Raw genomic sequence first — 23,607 nt, forward strand, 5'->3', positions numbered from 1 at the left:
AGCCACATGGGCCGGGATCCTCCAAACATTTGTTTCCTGTGTTCTCTCTTCAATGACAGGCATTGCCATCCACTCGCTAACCCAAGGTAGAAATCTGGTAGTTGTCCTGTGTTCCACTTCTTCACTGGCTCTGACTTCATTTTACCCCACCTTCATCACCAATTCTTGTTGACTCTACTGCAAATTTAGCAGGCTCCAATCAACCTGTACCTCTGATCCATGTAGGTTCACAGCATCTTTCTTACCTGCAATGGCTCCTTACAGGTCTCACCACCTTCAGGACCACTCTTACTCTTCGATCTGTTTTCCACAGTTATAAAATGTATGTGGCTTAGAATCTTTCAGTGGCTCTTCATTACTGATAAAGTAAAAGCCATTCTTTGTAAACTGATCTGAAATCCTGCACAATTAAACTTTTTAAAAAATATATATTTTATTGATTTTTTACAGAGAGGAAGGGAGAGAGATAGAGAGTTAGAAACATCGATGAGAGAGAAACATCGATCAGCCGACTCCTGCACATCTCCTACTGGGGATGTGCCCGCAACCCAGGTACATGCCCTTGACCAGAATCGAACCTCGGACCTTTCAGTCCGCAGGCCGACGCTCTATCCACTGAGCCAAACCGGTTTCAGCACAATTAAACTTTTTGCAGCTCCTTAGTTTAAGCCAATACTATTTGAATTAGTTGCCATTCCCCAAAGGACAGGTTCTTTCTGCTCTCTGCACCGTGAATTCCTTGTTTTCTCCAGAATATTCTTACTGCGCTTCTTCTCTAACAAGCTCCTATTGAACCCTCAACTCAGTCTGCATCACCTCCGGGGCAGTGGTCTTCCCAGATCACTCTGAATAACAATGATCTTTGTCTCCTTGGGATTCCCTCTATGCTGAGTCTTTATCACCATCATGTCTTCTGTTGAACCTATGAAATTTGTTATTTGTTAAAACTTGTTTGCCACTTGCCCAATACATAAATTCCTTGAGATCAGGGACCACACCTTGTCTTTGTATCCCTAGCACTTAGCACAGTGATTGGAACACAGTGTGGGCTTAATAAATATTTGGTAAGTGATTAAATGCACAACACGATTAAATTTCTGTGCTATTTTATTCACTTTTATCTAAATTTCTTAATTCAAGGATCTGAAATGTTCTCTCTTCTATCCTTATTCCATGACAATGCTTTCTAATTTGAAGTTCCCCAGCATTTAAATTTATCACATCTTGTACTGAGCTAGGTGGCATTCGCTTTTCGGGTTTGTTTTGAAATTATTCTTTAACCTTTCATTATATGTAGGATCAGAATCTTCTCAAGGCAAGAACGTCGCTTGCACAGTTATTGAAGCTCAAAAGAGTCGATATGCATATAAAGCTCAGGGCATGCGCGTGGGACACTTATTTATTTTTTTGCTTTTCCGACTCCTCCTCTTTTTTTGCTTTGGAGCGTGCGCACCAAGAAAGACAAAGGTGGGGAAAGTGACCAAGCAGCCACTCAGACGCATGCGCATCCCTAATGCGTCCAAGCCTGTTGGAGCTCACAGTGAAGTGGGTGTGGTCTGGCCAGAGCAGCAGAAATCCAATCCAATTGAGTGAGCGTGGCCCCTCCCTCCCCGTGATTGGTTAGTTCTCAGTGTTGTGGGGCGGGGAAAGGAAGATATGGGGGTGTTCGAGTGGTGGGGTGGCGAAGAAAGAGCGCCAATCTCCTTCTGCGCAAGCGCTAGTCAGGGACCGCGAGGGGGCGCGAGAGAGCCAAAGGGAGTGTGGTACCTATGAGGCGCTGGTGAGCGCGAGCTGAGTCGCCAGCCTTGACGCCTGCGCCGTGGCCCTTAGGGCCCCGCGCGCGGCGGGCGGGTGCCTCGTGCGCCTGCGCAGTAGGCGGCGGTGGCAGGGGGAGGTGGAGGCCGTGGAGCGGCAGCGGCAGAAGCGGGTCCCGCGACAGAGGCAGCAGCGGGGGTGGCGGCGGGCGGAAGCTGAGGTGACGAAGGCAGCGGCGGCGGCGGCCGTCTCTCTCACGGTGGCGGAGACCAAGGCGGTGGCGGCGGACCGGGAGCGGCCCGGCTCCGGCCCCCTGCTCGTTGGCTGTGGCAGGGCCGCCGTGGGGCCGGCCCGGCTCCCGCCCCCCGCGGCTCCCCCTCCAGCTCCTCCTCCGGGGAAGCGCCGGGGGCCGGGGCCGGCCCGTCCTCAGACCGCTGCTGCAGCCGTCGTCGGGGGAGTCGGAGGCGGCGGCGGCGCCATGGGCAGCCTGGCCTCCGGGGGAGACGTGGAACCAGGACTGCCCGTCGAGGTGCGCGGCTCCAACGGGGCCTTCTACAAGGTGAGACGGCGCACCGGCCCGGGACACCTTTCCTCAGCCCGCACCCCGGGCCTGAGCGAGGAACAGGGGGCGGGATCGAGCTGCTGAGCCGAGTCCTCAGAGCCGCAGACCCGGCTCCCACCGCAGCCTCCTGGGGAGACCTCGGAACTTTATCCATCCTCTCCTTTTGGGCCCTTGTGTCACACCTGCCTCACCCCATCCCAGAGAGAACGGACATCAGGGCATCACTGTGCTTGGATTGGCCCTCCCACCCCCCAGGGTCCCTCTGCCCAGTGTCTGCTGACTTTACCTGTGTCCTCGCAGGAGACATGTCTTAGACTTGAATCCCATTTTCCCCACAGTCCGAGCACATGGAGAATTCTCTTTATTCTTTTTCTATAGCCCCCTTGGGAAGGCCGTTCTACATTATATCCTTTTATCTATCTTCCTCCAGAGGCCCTTACCTCCTGGCGCTGGAAGGCACCCCACTTTCATCTTATATCTCTGTTGCGACCCACGGAAGGATAAATTGTCAAAGTCTGTGACATTTGGTATCTTTGACCTCAGGAACTGTGGATTGTACCAGTCAAGTTGCCTCTTAGCCAGAAGGTGGCATCTTTGCACAAGTATGCCACCCCACCCCTTTATCCGAGAGCTAGCTGGTCTACCCTTCTAAGCCAGGGATGGGTTTGTCTTCATCATCTCACTTTGATCTCAGATACATTGAAGTCATTCGTATAGTTTGTTCATCTTGAGGAATGTGAGTTTCGTATTTAAGGTCTGTAAAAGAGATGGGGGACTCATGAGGATTCCGTTTATCTTCTTAAGGATTTCCACTTCTAGAAGACTTACGGCCAACTCTCCCAGTTTGGGAATCTGATGTAGTCTTTTTTAAAAAATAATTTATTTTTATTGATGTCAGAGAGGAAGGGAGAGGGAGAGAGATAGAAACATCAATGATGAGTGAGAATCATTGATTGGCTGCCTCCTGCACACGCACTGGGGGTCGAGCCTGCAACCCGGGCATGTGCCCTGCCCTGACCGGGAATCAAACCGTGACCTCCTGGTTCATAGGTCAACGCTCAAACACTGAGCCATGCTGGCCGGACTGATAAAGCCTTTTTTGAAGAAGGGGACTGTCTTGCCCTTTCCCAGGATTTGGTTCTTTAGAACTTCTTTCACTACTACCTTCTTTGTCCTGAATCCACTTTCTAGGACATTTTTTTAACTTTTAGATTAAGCCAGAAAGAGACTCCTCTTGTCTCAGGATTTTTTCTTTGTGTGACTTGTTATTTTGAAACATTTTGGACTTTATGCTTGGAATTATGCTCAGGCTTTTGATTCTTGTCTTATTCTTTTCTTTTACCCTGAGGAGCAAGAGCAGAGATATCTCCTGATAACATCACTTGTGAGAAGAGCTGCATTCCTTCACTTCCTCTTAAGCCTTTATCCCATAATAGAACTCTCCACCTTTATGCCCTTGGAAATGACTTTCTCCAATTCCTTCCCTGTGAAGTCATATCTTACCATGGAAAGGGTCTCCTGTTTGCCCTTGGAATGGAAGGTTTCTACCCCAGCTTCAATTGATAAGTTCAGCATAGTCATTCTTTACCCACTCCAAATGCCTATTTCTCTCTGACTACCCTCACCAGATTTCTTTTTTTAAGATTTAAAAAAATTGATTTTTAGAGAGAGAGAGGGAGGGAGAGGGAGAGAGAGAAATATTGATGTGAGAGCGAAACATTGATTGGCTGCCTCCTGCACACCTCTCACAGGGGATCAAGTCCGCAACCTGGGCATGTGCCCTGACCGGGAATCGAATCAGCAACCTTTCGTTGCATGGGTCTATGCTCAACCACTGAGCTATACCAGCCAGGCCATATTTCTTTATATTTAATGCCCGTGGGTACCCATATTTATCTATCTTATTCTCTCTTTAAGTCTTTGCCTTTTTATCCTGATATTTCTATATTCCTATGTAATCCCCAGGAACCACCTTATTCAATGTCTGAAGGAAGCTCCCAGCTGATCTCTTGTCATTTTTTTCTGCATTCTTTCTAACTCATGGGACTTTTTCTTCTAGGCTGCCTCCATAGCATTTCTGTTTTCTTTGGCAAAATCTCTAATTCCTTTCTGATTCTGAGAGTACATTTGTCTCATTCTTTTCCTCAAAACTTGCATTACTTTTGTTATAGTACCCGTCCTCATAAGATTTTAGCCCCATTTCCCCCAGTGTCTTATCCCTTTACCTAGGTCTTTCCCACCCCCAGATTCTTAGATTCTTAAATTGAGTCTGAGATCAAGATATGAGTTTGCTTTTGTTCTAGGAAGCATGGGAGCCAAGCACAGCTGGGAAAGATTGGTATCCAGTTCAAATGAACTGTGAGACAACTGGGAAGGGGGATGTTTCCCTGTCTACATACGTACCCAGCAGAAAATCTCTTTTCTGAATCTTTCCCTTTTCTCTTGGTGGCTATGGCAATGGTAGACTTGGGTGAATTGGGGGACAGGATACCATGAATCAGGGAGTAGAGATTAGAGTTGAGCCAAAGCCAGGTAATACAGATTTTTTATTCTGGCCACTTTAGAATTTTCTGCCCCATGCCTTAGTTAAAAACAACAAAAAATCCCTAAATTCAGACTAATTTTTCTTCAGCTTTCAGTGCCATATATTTACCCATTCTGACCTTGCTACTGATTTAATATTCGTGACTCAGCACACTTTAATGTGTGGGTCAAGGAGTGTGTACATTGCTTCTGGAACTGTAAATTTGGGAAGGTCCTTTTCTGCTCTCAGAATTTGGTCCTATTTTTGATCTACCATGAAAGAACTGAAAATGTCAGGTTTGGGATCTAAGTTATTTTTGTCAATTCTTTCTTTTCTGTCAGAATTTAATGTATTTTATTCTTTCAGTTATACTCTCCTAAATGAAATATCTGTTCACCTTCCAGGGCACAGTCATCCAACTTTCCAGACCTTCCCTGGAAATCCTAATTCCCATTCTTTTCTCAGCTTCAACACATGGTTTTTACCCAGACCCTTATTGCTTTTCTGCTAGAACTCCCTCTCTTTTGAGAGCCCAGGACTAGAAGATAGGTTGAAGGCAAGATCAATTTCATATCTTTTAGATGTTGAGGAAACCAAAGTACCTAAGAACCTAGGGCTCTTTCTCCTTCTGTATAGTCCTAGGCTCTATTAACCAAAGCCAGGATATGCCATAGCCACTGAATTGAGTTATCCTTTGGAGACTCACCTGCTTATCTTCCCAATGAGCATGCATTAAGCAGAACTGGGATCTCACTGTCTACCACTAGTATATTTGGAGAAAAAAACTAGGGGGATGTTGGTGGAATTAAGGAGCAGAGACTGGAATGAAATATGAATGGAGTTAAAGTAAAAACTTGGAGAATGTTTGAAGGAAAAAGACCCTGGAAATATAAGAGTAAATGACATTTGGTTGAACTGCTGAGTAATGTGAGGGAAAACTCCATTCTGAGTTCTACATTTCTGCTTTGGGGATCATGGTAGCTAGAAAAACCAGGGTGTCATTGCTACCTCCACCTGAGGGTCAACTCTGATATGTTGGAGAAGAATTGGGTTAGAACTTTAGGCATATACTTTGTGAATAGGTATATCTAGGCGTGGTTATCTCTTTACAAAAGAAATAGGCAAGTAATTTTCTTCTATCTCTTCCACTCCTTTTATCTCACCCCTAAAATGTTTTGAGAATAGCTAACTCTCTTTATAAACTATTTCTAAAGCTTGGAGATAAACATTTTGGATAAAGAATTGAATGAAGTTAGCTGAAGAGACCGGTTGATGTTTCTAGAAGTCCAGACACATCCTTATAAAGGGGGAAAAGAAGAGGGAAGGGATACAGTATTTTTTAAAAATATATTTTTATTGATTTTTCAGAGAGGCAGGGAGAGGGAGAGAGAGAGATCCATCATTGATGAGAGAGAATCATTGATCGGCTGCTTCTTGCATATCCCCCTATTGGGGATCAAGCCCACAATCCAGGCATGTGCCCTTGACTGGAATCGAACCCGGGACCCTTCAGTCCGCAGGTTGACGCTCTATCCATGGAGCCAAACTAGCTAGGGCGGGATACAGTATTTATTTATTTAATATATTTTATTGATTTTTTACAGAGAGGAAGGGAGAGGGATAGAGAGTTAGAAACATCAATGAGAGAGAAACATCGATCAGCTGCCTCTTGCACACTCCCTACTGGGGATGTGCCTGCAACCAAGGTACATGTCCTTGGCCGGAATTGAACCTGGGACCTTTCAGTCCGCAGGCCAACGCTCTATCCACTGAGCCAAACTGGTTAGGGCCGGGATACAGTATTTAAAATTTATTTTTTTTAGTGGATGACGGAGGAGGAAACTTAAGGAGCTAAGAGAAGAACTGAAAAGGAAGAGGGACTCAGGCAAGTAGTGAGGAATAAAAATGCTTCAGAAGACTTGAATGGGGAATAGTAGGAGTGGGCATTGATGGAGCTGAATGAAGAGTAGAAAAGACGTTTCTGGGGAAGGGAATGGCAGAGAAAGTTAAAGCATGGATAAGGAAGGGGCCAGATAGTACCAGTAGTACTAATGCCTTGGGCAGCAGTAAGGTTCCATAATAAGATCCAATCTGAAAGAAGAGAGATGGCTTGTATTAAGAGTGAAATTTAGCCCCACAGGTGTGGCTCAGCAGTTGAGCGTCGACCCAGGAACCAAGTGATCACTCATTTGATTCCTGGTTAGGGCACATTCCTGGATTGAGGGCTCAATCCCCATTGGGGGGGGGCTGGGGCGGCATGCAGGAGGCAGCCAACCAATGCTGTTTCTCTCTCATTGCTGTTTCTATCTATATCCCTCTCCCTCTCTCTAAAATCAATAAAAAAAAATATATATTTTAAAAAGTGTGAAATTTAGGTTAAGATTTTTCCACCATAAGGAAACAGCAATATAATAAGTGTTTATGATTGACCAGTTCTGTGAGGTGGGAGTGATACAATGTGTGTTTTTGGTGTTTTCTCTCCTAATCTTTTGTCCCTAGCTGCAAAGTTTAAGAATAGCCTTTTGAACCCCCTAATTAAGAAAAAAATATTTCACTCGAGGATGTTTTCATTGATTTCAGAGAGAGAAAGAAAGGAAAACATTGATGTGAGAGAGAAACATTGATCAGCCTGAAACCTGCGTATGTGCCCTGACTGGGAATTGAACCTGGGTCCTTTCAGTGTATGGATGATGCTCTGAGTCACACCAAAGCTGGAACCCCCTAAAATTTTTGTTTTAAATCCTTACCTGAACACATGCATAGAGATTGGAAGAGAGAGAGAGAATGAGAATGAGAATCAATCAGCTGCCTTCTGTATACTCCCAGACTGGGGGTTAAACCTGCAACCCATGCATGTGCCCCAACCAGGAATAAAACTGGCAATCTTTCAGTGCACAGGAGGACACTCAACCAACTGAGCCAGTCCAGCCAGGCTGAATCCTCTAATTTTTTTTTTCCCTCTAATTTTTTTAACTGCTTTATTGAGGTATAATCAGCATACAATGAAGTACATATATCTAAATTGTACAATTTGTTAGGTTTTAACATATGTATAGATATAAATGTATACATATATATGTGTGTGTGTGTGTATACACACACACACACACACACACACACACACATACTAGAAGTAGAGGCCTGGTGCACAAAATTTGTGCACGGGTAGAGTCCCTAGGCCTGGCTGACAATCAGGGCTGATCTGTGGGGTGACTGGCAGGGTGATCGGGGCCCCTACTCACACCTGCCTTGGCCTGGTGCCACCCGCTTACCTGCTCCATCATCCCGCCACAGTCCGCTCTCGTCAGGGGTCATTGGGACCGGCAGTGCCTTCACTGCTGCCCACTGCCGGTGCCACGTTGCTGACACCCATCATGTTCCACGCCACCCCCCTGGTGGTCAGCGCATGTCTAACTCCCGGTCTGTCAAACTCTTGCCCGTGGGGGCAATTTGCATATTAGCCTTTTATTATATAAGACTAGAGGCCCAGTGCACAAAAATGTGTGCACTCGGGGGGAGGGGGGGTCCCCCAGCCCGGCCTGTGCCCTCTCACAGTCTGGGACCCCCTCGGGAGATAACGATCTGCTGGCTTAGGCCTGCTCCTGGGTGGCAGAGGGCAGGCCCAATCCCTAAGTGCAGCCCCTGGTCAGGCTCAGAGCAGGGCCGATTGGGGAGTTGGGGCACCACCTCATCATGCACAGAGCAGGGCGGATCGGGAGGTTGCGATGCCACCCTCAGTCACGCTCAGGGTAGGGCCGATTGGGGGGTTGGGGCACCGCCCCCTGTTACACTCAAGGCAGGGTCGATGGGGAGGTTGTGGCGCCACCCCTTGTCACGCATAGAGCAGGGCCGATCAGGGGGTTGGGGCGCTGCCCCCTGTCACTCACAGAGCAGGGCCGATCAGGGGGTTGGGGCGCTGCCCCCTGTCACTAACAGAGCAGGGTCCATCAGGGGGTTTGGGGGAATGCCCCCTGTCACTCACAGAGCAGGGCCCATCAGGGGGTTGAGGAGTTCCTCCCTGTCACTCACAGAGTATGGCCGATAGGGGAGTTGGGGCACCGCCCCCTGTCACACATAGAGCAGGGCGGATCAGGGGGTTGGGGCGCTGCACCCTGTCACACTCAGGGCAGGGCCAATGGAGAGGTTATGGTTCTACCCTGTCACACACAGAGCAGGGCCCGTGGGGGCGGGGGGTTGGGGCACCGCACCCTGTCACACACAGAGCAGGGCCGATCAGGGGGTTGGTGCGCCACACCCTGTCAAACACAGAGCCGCAGGGCAATCGGGGGATTGGGGAGCTCCCCCCAATCAGGCACAGAGCAGGGCTGATCAGGGGGTTTGGGCACTGGCCCCTGTCACGCTGATCCTGGTGCCGGGAGCCTCGCTGCTCCGCTGATCCCGGTGCCGGGAGGCATATTACCCTTTTACTATATAGGATAGAGGCCTGGTGCATGGGTAGGGGCTGGCTGGTTTGCCCTGAAGGGTGTCCTGGATCAGGGTGGGAGTCCCCACTGGGGTGCCTGGCCAGGCTGGCTGAGGGGCTGAGGGCTGTTTTCCCACTGGCAGTTAACTAAAAGCTCCCAACTGCTCCTTGTTTTCTTTTTTTTTTTTTAATTCTGGGCCAGCTTTAGCTCTGAGGCCTCCCTGCTGAAAACATGGATACAATGTTGCGGTCCGGGGCTGACTGAAAGCCGGTTTTGTTTAGCTTCTTATTTGCAACATAGTAATAGTTGCTTAGAGTTGCAGTTGAGAGTCGGGCAAGTGAGGCGGGGAACGTTGGAGTCTGCAGTCCCTGGAGGAAGCAAGCCTCCCTGCTCGCTTCAGTGCATGGCTGCCGGCCGCCATCTTGGCTGACAGTTAATTTGCATAAGGATATGCTGATTAGCCAATGGGAAGGGTAGCGGTCGTACGCCAATTACCATGTTTTTCTTTTATTAGTGTAGATAATAATCCATTTCTACAATCAGGATAATGAACATTTGCTATCACTCCCACAAGTCTTCCACCAATCACTCATCTACTTTCTGTCATACATTAATTACATTTCCTGATTATTTTTTTATTTAAAAAAATTTTAATGTTTTTTATTGAGTTTAGAGAGAGAAAAGTTAAAGAGAGAAACATTGATTCGCCTCCTGTACTCTCTCTACTGGGGATCGAACCTGCAACCTGGCATATGCCTGACTGGGAATCGAACCAGTGAGTCTCAGTGCATGGAATGATGCTCAACCAACTGAGCCACACTGGCTAGGGCACATTTCCTGATTTTTCACAGAAGTTAAAGGCAATTCACTATAGAAAGGATAGTCTTTTAAACAACTGGATATCTATAAGTAAAAAATGAACTTTGTTATTAATAATCTTGCATCATATACAAAATTTAACTCAAAATAGACGATAGACCTAAATGTAAAATAAAAACTATAAAACTTCTAGAAGACATAGACATATACCTTTGTGGTCTTGGATTAGACAAAGATTTCTTAGACATGAAACCAAAAGCTCAGTCATAAAATTAAAAATTAATGAATTGGACTTTATAAAAATTAACTGTCCTTAATTTTGAGTATGTGAAAATAGGAAGAGAAGGTACAGAAATTGGGAGCATAGGACACATAGCTTTGGCATCTGCAGTGAGGACATAGAAAGTAGGAGGTAGACCAGCTATTTACTCATCCCTGTTCTTCTCCCTTATCATGATCTTAAGATTGGGGTCTTCTACAAATTTTATTATTCTTTTCAAATGCTTAGCAGTATTACAGTCTAGCATTCAGAAATCTCACATCTCTTAAGTTCTAATTTTTTCTTCTGTAAATTGTGTTTACCATTTTTAGTTTTTCCAATGTTCTGTTTATTCTCTTAAGACCTAGGCATCAAGGCACCAAGTGTGCTCAGGTCTCTTGCTGTATTGGGGAGCTAGGCCCTTGTCTCTTCTTGGCAGATCCTGATGTCCTCTAGGTGTTCCAGGACAGCCTCACGCTGTCTCATGAGATATTCTTAGCCTTGCTGAATGTTGTTGGTATTTTAATTGAATTCTGGCAAGCTACACAGCACAACAAAAATCAGACAGATAGGAAGTCCCCTGTGGGAGCCATAGTAGACCACCAGTTTCCAGGCTGGTTTTTGTTTGTTGTTGTTTTTGTTAATCCTCACCTGAGGATATTTTTCTATTGATTTTTTAGGCAGAGTGGAAGAGAAAGGGAAAGACAGAGAGAAACTTCTATGTGAGAGAAACACATCAATTGGTTGCCTCCCACACGCGACCCAACCACGGCCCAGGTCGGGGAGGAGCCTGCAACCAAGCTCTTTACCTATCAGAATCGAACCGCTGAGGCTCTATCCACTGAGCTAAACCAGCTAGGGCTTCCAGGCTGTTTTGATGCAAGTGATTTGCCCCTCTCTACTTTCTGTCTCATTTTATATGTGGATTTTGCCACATCTCTTTCCATGCTGATATCACTCCTTTATCTCTACCTCAATATTCATATTCTTTCTCCAGTACAGCTTTTTTCTGGCCCTATCTTTAGATTGCTTGTGTCCCCATCTAAAACTATATTTTTAAGGGCCTCTCAATGTCTCTGTTCCCTTAATGGCTAAGATGGTGGTAAATTGTTATTTTCTTTTTTTTTACTTTGTTTTAAAATTTATTCTAGGGCTTTGTGAAGGATGTCCATGAAGACTCTGTCACCATCTTCTTTGAAAACAAGTAAGACCTCGGGAATAGAGAATCTAGCATATTAGGTCCTAGAAGGAGAGTGGAGAAGAGGGTGTGGCTGAATCCCATGAGGCATGTAATAGGTAGGGGATAGCCAAGGGTTTGGGTGGGCAACTTTATATGGATCGAAGGAGAGGAAAGGGCTAAAATTTAGTGAGGGCAGGGGGAGCATTTGACCCAGTATTTAGATGGTAGCAAGAGATGGAAGATACCATTATGGAGTAAGGCCTGGGGTTTAGTCTCTCATCACCAGGGAAGGTAGAAATTGCTCAGTGATTTGAGGCAATAACCTAATCCGGAAGAAATGGGCAACCACATTAGCCTGAATAGCTTTCATATCACCGTTTCATTTGTAGCTGGCAGAGTGAGAGACAAATTCCTTTTGGGGATGTGCGGCTACCACCTCCAGCTGACTATAATAAGGAGATCACAGAAGGGGATGAGGTGGAGGTAAGGTCCATGGAGTCCACCCTTTCTAAATTTCATTTTTCTCACTGCGTCACCCTTACCCTGATATCAGTATCCTAGGCTCCTTCCTGGTTGGTTTACTCTCCTTCCTCCCCAAGCTAAGCTACTATATCCAGCCAGGTAGTCTATGGACAAGTGAAATGCAGCAGTTCCCTGCCCATTTCTGTTGTGATCAACCAAACTCTCAGGGAGTTTCCTAGTTTCAGAGGATTATTTACCTTTCATTTATTATAGCAGCATGTAAATTCTAATGCTCTCTGATTTCTAATTAGCAGCTCCTTCCTCCAGTTTCTTTTATCTTGGTTTAAGGATACCTCCCAAGTATTTTAATGCTTATTCCATTCTTGATGTTTGTGGATGGTCTTCAGTATCTTTTTTATTTTTATCTTCCCTTCAGGTTTATTCTCGAGCCAATGAGCAAGAGCCTTGTGGCTGGTGGCTGGCCCGGGTGCGGATGATGAAGGGAGATGTGAGTGATTGTGAAGGCCCTTGGAGAACTGCTGAAACAAATATTTTAGTTATTGAAAGGTGGGAGGTAGAAACTCAGGTCATCCAACAACTTCTCCTTTCTTTCCTTTGGTCAGTTCTATGTCATTGAATATGCTGCCTGTGATGCCACTTACAATGAGATTGTCACCCTGGAACGGCTTCGGCCAGTTAATCCCAGTCCCCTTGCAACCAAAGGCAGCTTCTTCAAGGTTACCATGGCTGTTCCTGAGGATCTGAGAGAAGCGTAAGTGTTAGGGATGTAGGGAGTAGTGGTGGGCCCAGGCCCTCTTTACAGCTCTCATTTCTGCCCTTATTTCTCCCAGTTTCAGTCTTGTCTATTGTTCCCTTGGCCCCTCTAGAGCCCTTCTTGCTCCCAGTTCTTGTTTTTCTTCATCCCTTAAAACGCCGCCCCCCCCTCCCCCGCCCCTTTTTTTTAATCCTTACCTGAGGATATTTTTTCCATTGATTTTTTTTTTTTTTAGAGAGAGTGAGGGGAGGGTTGGGGGGGAGGGGGGAGGGAGAGAGAGAAAGAAAGAAAGAAAGAAAGAAAGAAAGAAAGAAAGAAAGAAAGAAAGAAAGAAAGAAATAAATATAAAAACAAGACACATCGATTGGTTGCCTCCTGCTCATGCCCCAAATGGGGCTGGGGATGCACTTGCAACCTAGGTATATGCCCTTGACTGGGAATTAAACCCCCGACGCTTTGGTGCGCTCTAACCATTGAACCACCAACCAGGGCTTTCCTGAACCTTTGCCTGCACTCTACACTCTGCCCTCTGAACACTTTTCTCTTTCTCTGCAGCTGTTCCAATGAAAATGTTCATAAAGAGTTTAAGAAAGCGTTGGGAGCGAACTGCATCTTTCTCAACATTACAAATAGTGAGCTTTTCATCCTGGTGAGTTTATTCGTGTAAACCCTTTCAGCAATTTTTCCTTCTCCCGTTTTACCTTCTTTGTAGAAATGGAGGAGCTAAAATGTGCTTATATTTATTTGTCAGAGAGGACTTTATTGCTCCTGACCTCTGTGCGCCCAGACTAAGCCCTACCTTTCCTTAGTCTTCCTTATGTCAGACCTTGAATTAAAAATTTTTTTTTTAATCCTCACCAGAGGCTATTTTTCCATTGATTTTTAGAGAGAGCAGGAGAAAGAGGGAAAGACAAAGACAAATATCAATGTGAGAGAAACACATCGATTGGTTGCCTCCTGCACGTCCCCAACCAGGGCCTGAACCGGGGAGGAGCCTGCAACTGAGGTACGTGCCCTTGTCCGCAATCTAACCCGGGACCCTTGGGTCCGCAGGCCAACGCTTTATCCACTGAACCAAACTGGCTAGGGTGAAATTTTTTTTTTAAAACCTGGTCTTTATATTGCAGTCTGGGCTGGGACCCTCTCTTGTATATTTAAACTCTAAAAAATAGACTGTACAGTTCTCACCTGTGTCTGCTGCCTAAAATCTCTCCCCTTAGGCACCCAGAGAGTATGCCCTTGTGAGGCTGACAATGATTTTCCTCTTCCCTAGCTTTATTTTTTAACTCCCACCCTTGTCCAGAGACCAGACATCCTGATTCCCAGTTGCTGGCTCTCCCCAAGTATGTATTCAAAGTCAGTTCTTAAAAAATATATATTTTCAGCCCTGGCCGGTTTGGCTCAGTGGATAGAGCGTCAGCCTGCGGACTCAAGGGTCCCGGGTTTGATTCCGGTCAAGGGCATGTACCTTGGTTGTGGGCACATCCCCAGTGGGGAGTGTGCAGGAGGCAGCTGATTGATGTTTCTCTCTCATCGATGTTTCTAACTCTCTATCCCTCTCCCTTCCTCTCTGTAAAAAATCAATAAAATATATTTAAATATATATATATGTTTTCAATGATTTCAGAGAGGAAGGGAGAGGGAGAGAGAGATAGAAACATCAATGATGAGAGGGAATCATCTATTGGCTACCTCCTGCATGCCCCCTACTGGGGATCAAGCCCACAACCCAGGCATGTGCCCTTGACCATAATTGAACCCAGGACCCTTTAGTCCGCAGACCAAACAAGCTAGGGCCTCAGAGTCAATTTTAATGACTTCGTTGGTTTATTCCCAGTCAACCTCAGAAGCCCCTGTGAAGCGTGCATCCCTGCTGGGTGATATGCATTTTCGAAGCCTGCGCACGAAACTGCTACTCATGTCTCGAAATGAAGAAGCTACGAAACACCTAGAGGTAGATTTTGGCTTTACTCTTTACTGCTGTTATATTGCTACTAGAGGCCCAGTGCATGAAATTTGTGCACAGGTTGGGTCCCTAGGCCTGGCCAGTGATCAGGGCTGATTGGAGCCTGCCTTCCCCTGCTGCCAGCTGCCGGCTAGGGTCTTCCTTCATTCCGTGCCACCCCCTGGTGGTCAGTGCATGTTATAGCAAGCAGTCAAACTCCTGATTGGATAATTTGCATATTAGCTTTTTATTAGATAGGACTAGAGGCCCGGTGCACAAAAATTTGTGTGCTGTGGGGGGGGGGTGTCCCTCAGCCCGGCCTGTGCCCTCTCACAGTCTGGGACCCCTCGGGGGATGACCACCTGCTGGCTTAGGCCTGCTCCCTGGGGGATTGGCAGCCCGGCAGCCCTTGGGGGATGTCCACTTGCCAGTGGGGAGCAGACCTAAGCTGAGTCAGACATCCTTAGCGCTGCTGAGGAGGCAGGAGAGGCTTCCACCACCACCGCTGTACTGGCAGCCGTCAGCCTGGCTTGTGGCTGAGCAGAGCTCCCCCATGTGGGAGCGCACTGACCACCAGAGGGCAGCTCCTGCGTTGAGCGTCTGCCCCCTGGTGGTCAGTGTGTGTCATAGTGACCAGTCATTCTCAGTCTTTCTGCTGTTAGGGTCAGTTTGCATATTACCCTTTTACTATATAGGATAGAAGCCTGGTGCACGGGTGGGGGGCCGGTTGGTTTGCCCTGAAGGGTGTCCCGGATCAGGGTGGAGGTCCAGCTTGGGTGCCTGGCCAGCCTGGATGAGGGGCTGATGACTGTTTTTAGGCTGGTCACACCCCCTTCAGGGTGGGGGTCCCCACTGGGGTGCCTGGCCAGTCTGGGTGAGGGGCTGAGGGCCGTTTTCAGGCTGGCCTGCGACTGAAACTCCCAGCCTCTCCTTTTTTTCTTTTTTTTTTAATTCTGGGATTTATTTACCTTCTATAATTGAAATTCTGTTACTGTCACTGGCGCTCCCAGCTCTGAGGCCGCGGCTGGCTGAAAGCAGGTATCTGGGGTTTGTTTAGCTTCTATAATTGAAACTTTGTTGCTTTTGGAGCTGTTGCTTTCGGAGCTTAGAGCAGGCCACAGCAGGCAGGGAACCTTGGCTTCCTCCATCACTGGAGCAAGCAAACCTCCTGCTCGCTTCAGCTGCGTGGCTGCCGGCCGCCATCTTTGTTGGCAGTTAATTTGCATATCTTGCTGATTAGCCAATGGGAAGTGTAGCGGAGGTACGGTTAACTACCCTTTTTGTCTTTTATTAGATAGGATAGGATTATTGTCCTCCTCCCTTGTCCCATCCTTTACCCATGCTCTTATGTTTATAGAACACAAAGACGAAGGCCTTTGTGGGCCATTATACCCGATCTGCTGTTTTATCCCAGACTCCTCCAGATGGCAGAGCTCCACCATGTTATAGTACAGTTGTTTACAAACTCTTTTTGAGCCATGGGACTCTGATTAAGTGAAATATACTTACTTGAAAGCACAGGGCATAAAACATCAATCAGAGCAGTGAAGGGGGTGTTTTCTTCTACTGGCATCCCTCAAATTACCTCAGAACCAAAACACTTTGAGGGATATATTTGAGAACCATTTGTACACTGGAAAGACAAACTTGGGATCCTAAGTCTTGCTTTGTCAAATAATTGACCTTTGGCAAATCATTTTATTTTACTGAACTTTTATCTTCATTTGTGACAATGAGGTTAGACTAAAATACAGGGGTGGGCAAAAGTAGATTTACAGTTGTGACTATGCAAAAGTTATTCATATTATTTGTATTGCAACTGTAAATCTACTTTTGCCCACCATTGTATTTCTGAGAATTGAGCTCTCATTTCTTATGATGGTTAGATTTCCTTTTCTTAGGTATTATTCCATTCTGAATGAGTAGGGTATGTGTTTGTGTTTGAATATGCATTTCCATTTATCAAGTAAACTGGTCTTTTTGGGAGCTTTTCTCTGAGCCTGTGCAAATTCTGGATCATGGTAATCTTTCACTTCTCTAGGGTTGCTATTCAGGGCACTGCAGTTAAAAATTTGCCTGGTCGGTGTGGCTCAGCAGTGGAACATTGATCCAGAAACCAAGAGGTTGCTGGTTTGATTCCCGGTCAGGGCACATGCCTGAGTTGCAGGCTCGATCCCCAGTAGGGGGTGTGCAGGAGGCAGCTGATTCTCTCTCATTATTGATGTTTCTATCTCTCTCTCCCTCTCCCTTCTTCTCTCTCTAAAAATCAATAAAAATATATTTAAAAATAAGTAAATAAAAATTCACCATTACCTCCAGATAATAAAAACTACATCTGCTTCATTTCTCCATGAACAGGTTTCCTGGTGACAAAGGTAGAATATTTAACTCCTCTAGGACTTGGCTGTGTTGATCTGTATGGTAAAGTGTACCAGATAGCTAAGTTAACCATAGGTGCAAGGTCTTAAGAATCAGGGCATGCTCTTGGTTTTGAGAAATCTTGTGTTTTTAAAATATATTTTTTATTGATTGCAGAGAGGAAGGGAGACGGGGTGGGGAGAGAGAGAATCATCAATGATGAGAGAATCACTGATGGGCTGCCTCCTGCACACCCTATTGGGTACTGAGCCTGCAACCCGGGCATGTGCCCTTACCGGAATTGAACCTGGGACTCTTCAGTCCGCAGGCTGATGCTCTGTCTGCTGAGCCAAACCAGCCAGGGCTTGTGTTTTGTTTTTTAAAATTATTATTAAAATATTGAATATATAAAGGATAATAAAATAATACAACACCCTTGGTATACTTCTCTAGAAGATACTTGTAAATCCAGTTAGATCCTTTCCTCTCCCTCCCTAAGTTATTTTGAACACCCAACTTAGTTATTTTATCCAGCCTTCTCTTCTTGCCTAGTGTAAATCCTTGCTATAACTTAATCTCATCTGTTTTGGAAGCAGGAAGTCATGGATTGTAATTTGGGAATGTCCCCTTTAGATATCTTTCCTATTTGGTGCTTTTTACCTAAGACTCTCTCTTCTAGAATCTTTTTTAAAAAAATATTTTATTGATTTTTTTACAGAGAGGAAGGGAGAGGGATAGTTAGAAACATCGATGAGAGAGAAACATCTATCAGCTGCCTCCTGAACACCCCCTACTGGGGATGTTGCCCGCAACCAAGGTACATGCCCTTGACTGGAATCGAACCTGGGACCTTTCAGTCCGCAGGCCGACGCTCTATCCACTGGGCCAAACCGGTTAGGGCTCTTCTAGAATCTTTCCTGCCTTCCTGTCTTTGTACCCAGGGATCCCACAAAGGACTGGTTAAGAAGTGAAGTAATATGGTGTTCCATAGGCTCCTTTTATGCTTTTCTTAACCTGTTGCTTTCTGCTCAACTTTTTGGGTTTTTATTTTGGGAATTGATATTAGTTTGGTTAAGTAATAGTCATAGTTTCTTATACTTGCATTTACCTTGTGAAAAGTTATCTCTCACCAGTCTTATTTAATCTTCTTGATTGTTTGGGGATGGGGTGGGCCAGGTGTAATCATCTAGCAGATGACAGAATGGAGGCACAGTGTGTGTTTTGTTTAGGATCACACAACCAGATAGTGGTAGAGCTAAATCCAGAACTTTGGTGGCTCCAAGCCCAAACTCTGCTCTCATTTTCTCCCCTTCTCCCTAAGCCATTGGTATTTGGAAGGTAGGAGTGGAATTTAAAGTTCCTGAATTTTCTACACAGGTTCTGATGGCAGCACACTCCAGGGTGGTTCTGGCTTGCAAAGCATCAGGTGCCTGGGACAGGTCTTCTGAGATTCCGCCACTATGATTCCTACAGTGCCTTTTCCTTTCAGACCAGTAAGCAGTTGGCAGCAGCATTCCAAGAGGAGTTCACAGTGCGAGAGGACCTGATGGGACTGGCAATTGGGACTCATGGTGCCAACATCCAGCAGGCCCGAAAAGTACCTGGGGTGACTGCCATTGAGTTGGGTGAAGAGACCTGTACTTTCCGCATCTACGGGGAGGTCAGCAAAAGATGTCTGTTTTCTAGATCTCTCAGGGGATACAGAGAGGAGAGGGTGAAGTAGAAAGGAAACCTGAGTCATGTTGATATCCCTCCCTGACTTTGGTGGTAGTAATTTTCCCAAAGATGAAGAGTGGCAGAACGGTTATTGTTTGAGATCCATGTTCTCTGTTTTAGTAATGACTCCCCACTCTTCTTAGACTCCTGAGGCATGCCGACAGGCCCGAAGCTACCTTGAGTTTTCTGAGGACTCTGTGCAAGTGCCTAGGAACCTGGTTGGTGAGTTGGGGGTGTGTATATATAACAGAGAATACAGTGGGGGGCCAGAAGTGAAATTCTCTAAAGTGGTTCTGGGCTTGGCACCTCCCTATGGACTTTAGTTTCACAAGGACAGAATGATCTATACTAGGAGTGACAAAAATGGAAGAACAGATTTCTAGGGATTGTAATATTTTGTCCTGTGAAAACTCAATAGGAAACTAGATGCAATCGAGTATTAAACAAAATCTACATACAGAAGCTGAAAGACTGTTTATCTTAACTGTTTTGACTCTTCTTTCTCTCCTTAAAAAAAAAAAGGTCTGAATTCTCCTTTACCCATTCAGGCAAAGTGATTGGAAAGAATGGAAAAGTAATCCAGGAGATCGTGGATAAATCTGGTGTGGTGAGGGTTCGAGTAGAAGGTGATAATGACAAGAAGAACCCCAGGGAGGAGGTATGGGCAATTATGCCTAGAGATGGGTGTCCAGAAGTAGATGGGATTGCTCACAAAGCCATTCTCTGAGGGCTAGGATTTCTGGGAGGGGGCGGGGGGGTAGAGCATTTGTTTCCCCCTCAATGTAGAGCCAGAAAGATCGCATTGGGCCCTGGCCTGGTAGCTCAGTTGGTTAGAGACTCATCCCCATATGACAAGGTTGTGGGTTGGATCCCCGGTCAGGGCACGTACAAGAATCAACCAAGGAGTGCATAAGTAAGTGGAACAGCAAAATTGGTGTTTCTTCCTCTCTCTCTCTCTCTCTCTCTCTCTCTCTCTCTCTGTGTATGTGTGTGTGTCAATGATCCCATTGGTTGGGCTTCCAGGGGAGATAGGGTAGAGTTAATACTTCCATTTGACTCTCCTAATCCATCTGACTTTCCCTCTATTCTCCAGGGAATGGTTCCCTTCATATTTGTTGGCACTCGAGAGAATATCAGCAATGCTCAGGCTCTGCTGGAATATCACCTCTCCTACCTGCAGGTACCCAAGCTAGAAACCTGGGAGAGCAAAGATCTGAGTTTAGCAAGGGGCGAAGACTGCTGGTGGATCAAGTTAGGATTGTGCCCAGTTTGTCTCTGAGTAGAATAGAAACTACTGGGTGGGAATTTGGGGCTGTGGGATTGGATCCCAGAATATTTTTTGTTTAACCAATGCCTGCCTTCTTATATTCCTGAGAGTAAAGATATGTAGGGATGGTTGGGGCAGAGAAGCATGAAAGGAAACTGTTCATTGATCTTAAACTTATTCCTCCTTCCATATCTTCCTCCATTTTTTACCCAACCAGGAGGTGGAACAACTTCGCTTAGAGAGGCTACAAATTGATGAACAACTTCGGCAGATTGGGCTGGGCTTTCGCCCTCCTGGGAGTGGGCGGGGCACTGGAGGCAGTGACAAAGCTGGATATACCACAGATGAGAGCTCCTCCTCCCTGCATACAACACGAACCTATGGCGGCAGCTATGGGGGCCGTGGCCGGGGCCGGAGGACAGGTGGTCCTGCCTATGGTAAGAAAGCTATGGGAGAGGGAGGCGAACAGTGGTGGGGCTTGTGAGGAGAGGCAAAGGTCTGGGTGGAAGATTGAGGAAAGGGTGATGGAGATGACAGTGGCTGGGGGACTGGTGAGTGAGAAGAAGTCTTCCAGTTTGAGGACGGTGATGGACCCTGGGACTGGGCGGGGGGAGTGACTTGATTCAACTCCCTGTGTTCTTTAGGCCCCAGCTCAGACCCATCTACAGCTTCTGAGACCGAGTCTGAGAAGAGGGAAGAGCCTATCCGAGCTGGGACAGGAGATCGAGATCCCCCAACCCGGGGGGAAGAAAGCCGGAGGCGGCCTATTGGGGGCCGGGGTAGGGGACCTCCACCTGCTCCCCGGCCTACTTCGAGATACAACTCTTCATCTATTAGCTCAGGTACTAGTACCAGACAGCTGGGTTCATGAATGTAGGACAAAGGGAAAGTTGGTGGGCACCTGACTCCCAATTCTTCCTTCTCTAACCAGTGCTGAAGGATCCAGACAGTAATCCCTACAGCCTACTGGACACATCTGAACCAGAGCCTCCAATTGATTCAGAGCCTGGAGAACCGCCCCCAGCAAGTGCCAGGCGGCGCCGCTCCCGCCGCCGGCGCACTGATGAAGACAGGACTATCATGGATGGAGGCCTGGAATCTGATGGGCTTAGCACGACAGAAAATGGCTTGGGTAAGGGGTGTTTAGAAATTAGAGCTGGGCAAGAACTGAGGGATGGGAGTTTGGATGCATAATTTGAATATTCCCCTGCCCCACAGAAGACGAGTCCAGACCTCAGCGTCGAAATAGGAGCCGCCGCCGCCGTAACCGCGGTAACCGTACTGATGGTTCTGTCAGTGGAGACCGCCAACCAGGTCAGCTAACACTGGGTACCAGCATCTTTTCTTAGAGCTGAGAGAATGGGATGCCTCCTACCCTATGATAACCAGGGATTGCGGTTCATTGGGTATCTAGGGGCTGGATACCTGGGTTCCTTCTGAAACTCTTGGTCCTCTGCCTTCCCCAGTGACTGTGGCTGACTATATCTCCCGAGCAGAGTCTCAGAGCCGCCAGCGGCCAACCCTGGAGCGCACTAAACCCTTAGAGGACTCTCTTTCAGGACAGAAGAAGGTAAGCAAGCAAGATGTAATTTACTCCTCCCCCCTTTTTTGTTCTTTAGGGGCAAGGGATACAAGAAATTTCACAAAGAAATCTCTTGCTAAATGGCAAAGGAGACTGTGTCTGATGGAGTTTAGACTACATTTAGAATAGTGGAAAATTTGAAATAAGTTTCCAGGAAAGTTTGGTTCATATTTTATGGGTCCCACTGAGAGTGACTGAGTTCAAGGACCAATCCCTGGGTCACCAGATGCCAGGAGTGCTAGGATGGTAGGGAATGTCATTCCCTGAATTTCTACTGACCACTTTTTCCTCTCCATTTTCTTTCCCACTTTCCCCTCAGGGTGACTCTGTCAGCAAGCTTCCTAAGGGCCCCTCAGAGAATGGGGAGCTCTCCGTTCCCCTGGAGTTGGGTAGTTTGGTGAATGGGGTTTCATAAAACCTCCAGCCTGCATCCCTCCCTTCTCCATCTCGCTTGCTGCCCAACACCATGGCCCTCACAGGCCCGACTGACCTGCGCTGGAGCTGCTCTTATCTAGGGGGGAGGGGGGTGGCACAGAAGCTTGGGTCCCCCCCCAACCTCCAGGAGCTAGTGGAGGGTGTGTAACAGGGTCATACCCACCTCCCTCTTGTCCACCCTACCCCAGGGTGAAGGGAGCCTCTCCTTCCCCATCAGACTGGATGTGCCTTTATCCTCTAAAGCCCCAATCTCTCTCTGAAAACCCCCATTCTCCGCCTTTGGTGCGGGGTGCTTCTTGACCCACCCAGATTTGACAGTTCAGGGGGGTTCCCTTGCTATCCCTCCTACCATCCTGTACCCCCGATTTCTGGGGCCTCATCACTGTGGAAGACGGGGATAGTAAGGGTTTAAGTGGGTGGGAGGCATGGGGAAGGTTTTGGAGTAGAACCAGGGGTGTGTATGAAGGGGGTGACAAGGTCCCCCAGGGGAAGGGGGACCAACCTTATCTGGTGGATGAGAAGGCGTATTTATTTTTCACTGTACAGTATTTAAAAAGAGAATTAAAAAATCCAAACGGCTCTCTGGTTCTTGTGTCTTCCTTGTGCCCAGTTTGGTCCAGCTGTTTTCCTAAGACTGATCTGTCCTGGTCCCTGGACCTTGCCTTCTGTTTCTCAGCATCTGGCTCTAGTGTTCCAGAGATGGTCTACTTTGGGAATTCTGGACAGTCTTAGTTCCCTAGGCCCAGGTACCCTCCTGGTCGAGGAGAGTGGCTTGTGTCTTGCTGCTTCTCTCCTCCCCCCAAGTTTGCTGCTGGAGGGAGCTGGGCCACTCCTGTACCTGAGTCACAGCTGGCTAGGTAGGGCTGCCCAAGCTGGAACTGTTCCTGCTAAGAGCCAAGAGCCAAGACTGGCTGCTTAATCGGATTACCTGAGGCCTGGGGCTTGGGCTGGGTCTTGGGCAGAGTGGGACCTTGATGTCCAGCCCTCATTTCCTGCCCTGGAATCAGACTTTTTTTTTCTTCCAGCATCCATGTCACTGATCTCTCAACCCCAGGGGAGTTGTCCTGGGGTTCCTGGCTCCCTGCCTTCAGACTCTAAAGTTTGAAGATAAAATGTGTGTGGAGAAACCTTTGTTTGGGGGCTGGAGTTGGGAGAGTTTAAGTTTTCTCACCTGGAGTGGTGTTGAATCACCACCCAAGCACCTGCTGGGATGACTCAGGCAACAAGAATGGCCTGCCTCCCTGTAACTGCCCTGACTTCTTGCCCCAGGGGCAGATTGGGTTTTGAGGGGCACTGGGCACGAGAAAAGGGTTTGGGGTGGGTGTGGGGTATTCCAATTTGTCCTAGCACAATTGACCCTGAGGGCTTTTGATTCGGGTGTTTGCTTCCATTGTGCAAAGGAATTGACTTTAAATTGCCAAAGCTTAAGAAGGGAGGGGAAGACTGCAGAGCTACCGGGGCTGGAAGGCTTGACATCTGGGTCTTGGGTTGGGGAGGGGGCGTGGTGCCCTGAGGGGTGTTGGGGGCTGGGAAGAGCAGGATCC

General features: G+C 47.2%; 1 protein-coding gene across 2 annotated transcripts; it reads left to right on the forward strand.

The window, feature by feature from the left end:
* Positions 1–1,893: 1,893 nt before the first annotated feature.
* On the forward strand, positions 1,894–22,642 carry FXR2 (FMR1 autosomal homolog 2). 2 transcript variants are annotated; one of them, XM_070395543.1, is made up of 17 exons: positions 1,894–2,314; positions 11,495–11,547; positions 11,913–12,006; positions 12,422–12,493; positions 12,609–12,757; positions 13,316–13,409; positions 14,598–14,714; positions 18,553–18,723; positions 18,923–19,001; positions 19,328–19,437; positions 19,873–19,959; positions 20,264–20,483; positions 20,691–20,888; positions 20,978–21,178; positions 21,265–21,360; positions 21,513–21,616; positions 21,948–22,642. In XM_070395543.1, exons 1-17 carry the CDS (start codon positions 2,234–2,236, stop codon positions 22,041–22,043), a joined length of 2,022 nt encoding a protein of 673 aa, XP_070251644.1. In that variant the 5' UTR covers positions 1,894–2,233; the 3' UTR covers positions 22,044–22,642. The 2 variants fall into 2 exon arrangements, with proteins under 2 accessions (XP_070251644.1, XP_070251645.1); XM_070395544.1 differs by having other exon boundaries at positions 21,268–21,360.
* The last annotated feature ends 965 nt before the right edge of the window (positions 22,643–23,607 follow it).

This window comes from Myotis yumanensis, unplaced genomic scaffold (genome assembly GCF_028538775.1).
Source record: "Myotis yumanensis isolate MYYU_CA2020_CCGP unplaced genomic scaffold, mMyoYum1.0.hap1 SCAF_16, whole genome shotgun sequence".
NCBI classification, from domain to species: domain Eukaryota; kingdom Metazoa; phylum Chordata; class Mammalia; order Chiroptera; family Vespertilionidae; genus Myotis; species Myotis yumanensis.